Below are 7608 nucleotides of genomic sequence, written 5' to 3'. Positions count from 1 at the left end.
AAGGTATCTAGGGTTATCAGAGGTGGGAGGGGGAGGGAAAGGGGGATGGGAAGAGATTGGAAAAGGGGCATAAAGGGGCCGGCTGGTGGCGCACTGCTACAGTGCGCCGCTTCGGAGCACAGCGGCGTTCCCGCCGAGGGTTCGGATCCCACATACAGACCGGCCGCTCACTGGCTGAGCGAGGTGCGGGAGCAACACCAAGGGTTGTGATCCCGTTGCCGGTCCTGGTCCAGTACGGGCGCGACACTGAGGGTTGCGATCCGTTGCCGGTCACGAAAAAAGACAAAAAGGAAAAAAAAAAAGGGGGGGGGGCATAAAGAAAAAGTATGATTTGTAATAATATATCTGCTAATATTGGTTTGATCAACATACGTCAATGTTGAACCCCCAAAATATGTATAATCAATTATGACTAAATTTTTTTTTAAAAGAGGTCTTAACATAACAGTATAGAACACTGGGTGGACCAAAGGGAGCCCCTGCTGGTCCCTCAACATTAAAGGGTTCCACAAGTTTGCCGGATTTCACTAGCTTGAAGATATTTAAAAAGTCAGAAGGCAAAGACCGCAAAGAGAGCCTGGCCAATTAGCTCAGTTGGTTGGAGCATGGTGCTGATAACACCAGGTCCAGGGTTCAATCCCTGCACTGGCCAGACACCCAAAGAAAAAGAAAAAAAAAAGATTGCAAAGAGAAATCTGATCTTAAGTTGCCTGGGGCAGTAGCCAGGCAGGGTAACAAGAGACAGACTGACAAACAGGCAAGGGTCCCTCGGCTCAACCTCCCGCGGGACCTGAAGCCTTTTGCTCTAGACAGGGTAAAATGGCCAGGCGGTGGAGAGGAATCTTTTCTGGGGCTCCTTGACACAGAAGTCCAATGCTCAGTGATTCCAAGACCTGTTGATAAAGTCCTGGTGGAGGCGACAGTTAGGAAGGTAAGGGATGATGGAGTGGAGAGAAAGGTTCACAGGAGAGTTGGTATGTCTGAACCGCTTCGTGTGAAGAGACTGCACCTCTGGTATCTGATCGCATGATGGGACGGACGTTGCATATGACTGGGGACTGTGTCCCCTGCCTGGTACTGTACAGCAGAAGGCACATAAACACGCCCTTCTAGCAACACTAACTGGACTTGCTCAATGGGAGCCAGTACGACTGCCCGAGCCCACACTGTGCGGAGTAGAAGCTGCAGTGCTGGCAGGGACAATTCTCTACTGGACAGCCCCATGTGGAGCCTGACTGGGGCTTCGGGCAAGAGCCTGTGAGCACCTCCCAGCAACCACTACTGGGACTTTGGACTAGAAAATCTAGATGGTTCATATAGGATCGTGCTACCTGGGAAACACGAGGAGGAGATACTCACAAGCAGGGAGCCCTTCTTCCCCTCACACTGACTCTGGAACTGCGTGAAGAGCTGCCGGATTCTATCATCACTTGGACGGTGCCCTACGAACAGCTCTTACTGACCGGACAAAGGCTGCTGCGTCTGTGGATGGCAGTTCCAAGGGGAACGAACAACGTCCCGTTTAGAAAGATGCTGCTTTGACAGAAGAGGGTGAAACAGATCAGCTCAGCGGGCTGGACTGCAAGCTTTTTTCCCAGCAGAGATGGAAGAACTGAACGGTGGTAAGCGCCCCTGTGCCTGGGTTTCTGCTGATCATGGGCAGTGGCCAATGGCCTAGCCACACTCGGGCAGGAGGGCCACGGAGACCTGGCTGCTAAAGAGAGGTCAACGCAGGCACGGCCCTGTGGGCATCTGAGGGTGTGTATAAGTAGGAAGTGCCAATGACCATCAGAAGAGCTCATCCCAGGCTGACAAGGTGACTGGAATCGACAAGCAGGTATCCCAGTGGGCTCCTTCGAGGTGGCCCCCAGGCCCATGACATGAGTGGACATAGGGGCTGCAGCAGTGCAGAGACTGGCTCATCTAGACATGCTCCTCTGGCTCCCTCTCAGGCACATCCCCAAGGCCTTACAGCCCCTGAGAAGGAGTCTGTCCTGCGCTAGAACCTGGCTGACACATATGAGACTGGACCTGTTTAAAGCCGTGGGGCCTCGCACTGTGCAGGAGCAGAGACGCACCCCAGAAGCCCTCGGCAGCACTGAGCTGTGTGCTACAAAGTCGCAGGCCTCCAGGCTCAAAACAGAACCACACATGGACGCCAGACGAGCACTAATACCTGCAAAACCTCACGTGTGCCCTACACTGGCCTGACGTCTGACACCTAGGGACGGCGGCAGCTATGTTCTGTTGTCCCATGTCCCTCTGGAGAGGGACCCAGTGGGGCTTAAGTGTGCACACTGCCCAGAACGCGGCCATTGGCACAGTTTCGGTGAAACAGAAATGGCAGGAATGGAGGTAGCCAGCCTGCACCTGGAAGCGTGAGCCGGGATGGCCGGAAACGGCTCAGGGAAGGGGGTGCCTGGACAGGGTGACACCCCGCAGGATCGCAGCTTCTAACTCAACAGACATTCCCCATGACCATGCCAGTGTGAAGGAAGAATTTTTTTTAAAAAGTCTATAAAAAAACTGGAAGGCTAGAGAAGCGGTATAATCAGAAACGAACTAAGACAAGACAAGCACGGAACACACCTGAATTCTGCGACCCATCGCTGCAAGTAACAACGGCTCTGTGAACCACCTTTAGTGCTCTTTGGCCATTCGCTCCGATAGCAAGAGCAGTCCTAGACAGATGCTGGTTTCAGCACACGGCAGCACTGGGGCCCTTCGGCCACACGGGGAAGGGCCCGGATAGCCGCACCCGTGGCTGTGGCACCTGGAGGAGCAAGTGCGGAAGGCTGCGCCTGCCCAGGACCGTCATCATCTTCCCAACGAGCCGAGGCAGCCAAGACGGCCGAGAGGTGAGAAAACAGAGACCCTCTCCCCCAAGGTGTCACAGAGCCAGTTTTGAGGAGCTGGTAGTTGACAGATAAGAGAAAAATACATCGCACAGAGGTCCCTTTTTACATAAAGGACTTTTTGAGGTCTCTTGAGATTATGAAAGTCTCTTCCCCTTCCAGGAATGGCCCAAACCACACACTGGGAAAAACTAGGAAAGGAGCATCCCGACTTCAGGGACTGAATCTAACATGGGTGGAGGTTACAGAGAACTACGGAGCTCAGGCCCACGAGGGCAGAAACTCTGCTTCTGCCCTGGGGCTGAAGGGCCAAAGAGAGATTGCCAAAGTCTCTCATGGCTCTGCTCAGTGAGCAGCATTTGTACGAGGGCACGGGGTCCTGGGGCAGCTCCTCTGTGGGGACAGCAGGCATGTTTGCTGCCTCAACGAGGGCAGAAACTCTGCTTCTGCCCTGGGGCTGAAGGGCCAAAGAGAGATTGCCAAAGTCTCTCATGGCTCTGCTCAGTGAGCAGCATTTGTATGAGGGCACGGGGTCCTGGGGCAGCTCCTCTGTGGGGACAGCAGGCATGTTTGCTGCCTCAACCTCAGACCAGCCCTCCCGGTGGACCCAGGGCCCCTGGCACACTCTGTGAGCACTTAGCAGCATATTCCTGGACACCTGAGCTGGTGAGACTCTTTGAAACAACCTTCTCTCTGACAGGCAGGGACTACGATCTATCCCTCTGGCTACAGGCACAGAGCTCAGCAGGGAGAACCATTCAGGGTCCACTCAGTGGGTAAAAGGGGATGGAAGACGGTCTCTGTCCATGAGTGCAGAACACTGCCTGGTGACAGCCCAGTCTCCTCACAACAAGACCCCAAGCTTGCTGGGGGACACAGCCACACCACACCCGTGATGGGACAGGGCAGGTCCCCTGTCCTGAAACACCTGGCCCGAGGCGGCTGAGGCATGCAGCTTTCTGCCAGCAGCCTGGCACGGTGCCCAACTGCTGCTCCCGATGAGGCTGTCTCATCCCAAACCAGGTAAGCACAGACCGAGGGTGGCCCTGATGACACCACCATCCCAGGGGCAGCAATACCTGGTCATGCTGCTGCAGGTACTTCGCACAGGCGCAGAGCGTCTCCCTCGGCTGCGCCTCCCCGAGGCAGCACAGAGCACGGCGGACTTGCTCCTGCACTGCAGGGTCCTTGTCAGTGATGGCATCCAGCAGGGTAGAGGACAGCTCTGCAGCAACAAAGCCGGTTAGTGTGCTCAGGCCTGAGCGCTTTCCCCACCATGCCTCCCCTGTCACTCCTACAGCAAACACCCCATCAGCCTCTGAAGATCACAGACGCAGAGCAGGAGACAGCAACACTCCAGCACATCAGGCACTGCCACCAGCCTGATGCTACAGGGCCCAACGGGCCCTGGCACCTTGCACACTGGCCATGCCTGCTGTTCCCTCAGCCACACCTGCCATCCCCATGGCCACACTGACCTGAAGCTCACGTGTGTCCTTCCCTCCATCTAGATGGCCCACGCCCCACCCCAACTGCCCCGCCTGTGCTGTTGAGGGGTCAGGAGCATTGAGGGGGCAGGCTGAAGAGCTGAAGGGCTGAGGGGCTCAGACTCCGACTGTCGCCAAGAAGCTGCCTGACCAGGGCTGTGAGATAGACAGAACACGGCCACCTACCACACAGGCACACACGAGGCTGTTCTAGCCATGACCGTGAGGCCTGAGCCTTCCACGAGGCCAATGGCTCACCCCCAGCTGGGCTTGGCCAGACCCGCTGCACTCCACAAAGAACCTACACAGACGCAGCTTTAATAAGCAGCCTCCCTGAGTGCCCAGAGCAGCACTCCTTGTGCTCGGGACAGGTGGGGTTCTCCATGATCCATCTCCTACACTGAATGCCTGGACAGCAGGCACGGAGTGAAGGGCCAGGGACACCAGCAACGAGAAAAGACTGAAGGAAAAAGGCTCCAGCCCCTGTCCTGCGGTGCTCAGCCTAGCAGGACCAGATGGGAATCAAGGAATGGATGAAGGAACGCAGCACTCTGCAGGGGAGCCCAGCCTCACCTGGCCTGTGACCACTGGCCCTGCGCTTGGCCACAGGCAGGCTGGGCATCTGAGGGATGTGCACTGACCAGCCCCTCCCCCAACAAGACCCTCCAGGCTGGGGCCAGGATGTCCCACTCCCCTCTGCTCTGCCAGCACCATGCCCATGCTGCCAATGAGGCTGTCCCCAGAGGCACCTGCCAGGGCAAAGGAACAGACGAAGCGTGACTTGGTCTCCCCTCTGGGGAAGGACTCCTTCCCGAGCAGGCAGCTAGACTTTTAAGGGCCATCCATTTCCAAGGTTCAACAGTTAAACAAATGGGCTTATTGGAGGGAGCAGGACGAAAGCCACGTTGGGACCTAAAGCCACATGGACTGTAGGCAAATTTTAAAGCCATGTTGGGACCTAAAAGCACAGGAGCTGTAGACACGGTTTTTTCCTTGGCATGCAATTTTCTGCTTCCCTCTTTTCCCACAGTTATTTGATATTTTGGACCTTGGTTATGGGGCAGGATGACATTATTTACATGAATGCAAAGTTGCTTTCCAGCCAGCCTGAAGCTAAAGACTCGCACATTCTACCCACACCCCGAGATAACAGCAAAGACAGGAGCAGACACCAAATGGAGTCGGTGCGACCTTGCACCTGAGACTTTACATGGAACCCTCGCTGCTCGCGTGCCCCTTCCTCCTGCTTTTCACTTCCCACCTTCCATTCCCTCAGCCCCCATTTTAAAAACCACTCAGTAAATCTGAGTCTGAGATGGCTTTAGTCTGGCCGCTCTCCTTCAGGTTTACTCTCTCTCCCCAGGTCACTGGTATAGCTGAATGAAAGCTGACTTCCATGTGCACAAACACTTGATTTGTGAGTGGTTTGCTTGTGAAATGGGGTAGGCAACCAGACCTGTGCCTGTTAACAAATTTGGGCGAATCAAGCCGGGAGCTAGATGGGTCCAGTAACAGACTGATCAAAATTAATAAGATCTGATTATATCTAAGGCCAAGTGCAACCCCATACACCAGACCTGGCCCATCCTAAAGTGTGTCTGTACCTCCTTGTCCAACTGGGACCCCCCCCCCATGCAGGCCCCCAGGTCTCTCTCATGCGCGTGAAGCCTGCTGTCTTTGGGGACTGAGTATGCACCGTCCTCGCTTGTCCTGATGGCTTCACTTCTTTGCGTTGCCCTACTGGGCAGCATCCCAGTCCCCACCTGCACCACAGACTCTTCCTTACCACCCCGTCTTCACTCTCAGTGCCCCCACGACATTCCAGGCCTATCAGTGTCCCTCAAGCTCAGGGCACAGCACCCGAGTGTGGCACACCCCTCTGGACAGAGCTCCCGGGAGCAGCGACACATGGGGCAGAGCTCCTGCCCCATCCCCAGCCGCACACACAGCCGGCCCTCAGCATGCTGCTAACCTTAGCTGGGGAAGCTGACACAGCAACCAGGGCCCCCCCACTCAGTGCACGCTGGCCTGGGCCTGGGGCAGATCCGCCCCTCTTGGCTTCAATATCCGCTACTGCTATGGCCTGAATGTTGGTGTCTTTTCAAAAGTCGTATGTTGGAACTTAACCCCCAAGGTGATGGTATTAAGAGGTGGGGCCTTGGGGAGTAATGAAGTCGTGAGGGCACAGCCTTATAAAATGGCTTAAGGGAGTGCCCCTCCCTCTGGTCCCTTCTGCCATGTGAGCACACAGCCCCGAGGTGCCATCTACAGAGCAGAGAGCAGCGCTCACCAGTCACCAATCTGCTGGTGTCTTGATCTTGGACTTCCCAGCTTCCAGAAGTGTGAGAAATTTCTATGCTTTGTAAGTTACCCAGTCTAAAGTATTTTGTCACACAGCTTGGAGAAAGCACTTTCACTCAACAGTCATTCCTTCAAAACCACATTTACTAAATGCCACGTGCTCATCGAAGTCCCAAACTCGAAGGCAGCAGGCATGACAATTATACCTGCCCGAGACCCCCAAGCTCACCCGAAGCCCACCCAGGCCCCCGAGTGCGAGTGGAGACGCCAGGCTCTGTGGGCGCCACCGGAGCCTCAGCCTGCCCCACGGGCCCTGGCGACTCGCTTACTCACTTGTCACAGAGGACTCGGTCATTTCTGCAGGCCCACCGCGAACGCGACAGCTCCTTTTCCAACCTGGAATAATGAAAAACGCAAGATTTAATTCATGAGCCCCGCAGTACCTAAGATGATGCGTAGTTATCGTTTTTGTGTAAAAGACACAATTAAAAAAAAAAACCTATGAATTGCTTATTTCTGGAATTTTCCATTTAATATTTCTGGATCTCTTTCCTCACCCCCTCAAAATATAAGGTAGTTACCGTTTTTGTGTAAAAGACACAATTAAAAAAAAAAACCTATGAATTGTTTATTTCTGGAATTTTCCATTTAATATTTCTGGATCTCTTTCCTCACCCCCTCAAAATATAATATATTTTGACTATGGACAACTGAAACCTTGGAAAGCAAAACTGCAGGGGCGGGGGCAGCTGCTGCAGTTTATTCTGTCAACCCTGATAGCCTTGCACTTCGCACTCCCTGGACAGCACGTCCTGTCCTTCCAGCCCAGGCACAGCCTTCTGCCACACCGGTGGCCCTGCACCCACCAAGACCACCAGGCAGGGTCCAGGCCGCTGGACTTTGCCTCTATGCAGCACCATTGCCCATGTCCTTGATCCATCATTTTTCCCCTAAGTAACAGGCTT

At 54.7% G+C, this 7608-nt stretch overlaps 1 protein-coding gene across 1 annotated transcript in view; it reads right to left on the bottom strand.

Annotated features, from left to right (window-relative positions):
- MROH1 (maestro heat-like repeat family member 1) overlaps window positions 1-7016 on the bottom strand; it is a 77201-nt gene extending 70185 nt beyond the window's left edge. The window contains exons 1-2 of the mRNA XM_008571709.1: window positions 6977-7016; window positions 3935-4080 (exon numbers count right to left, since the gene is read on the bottom strand). Coding sequence (XP_008569931.1) covers window positions 3935-4080; window positions 6977-6998 — 168 coding nt within the window. The 5' untranslated portion in view covers window positions 6999-7016. The remainder of the gene's footprint in view (window positions 1-3934; window positions 4081-6976) is intronic.
- Between the last annotated feature and the right edge of the window lie 592 nt (window positions 7017-7608).

Source organism: Galeopterus variegatus, unplaced genomic scaffold (assembly GCF_000696425.1).
Source record: "Galeopterus variegatus unplaced genomic scaffold, G_variegatus-3.0.2 Scaffold711, whole genome shotgun sequence".
Taxonomy (NCBI): domain Eukaryota; kingdom Metazoa; phylum Chordata; class Mammalia; order Dermoptera; family Cynocephalidae; genus Galeopterus; species Galeopterus variegatus.
Note: the sequence above shows the minus strand (reverse complement) of the source record. Positions and strands in the feature narration are given on the sequence as shown.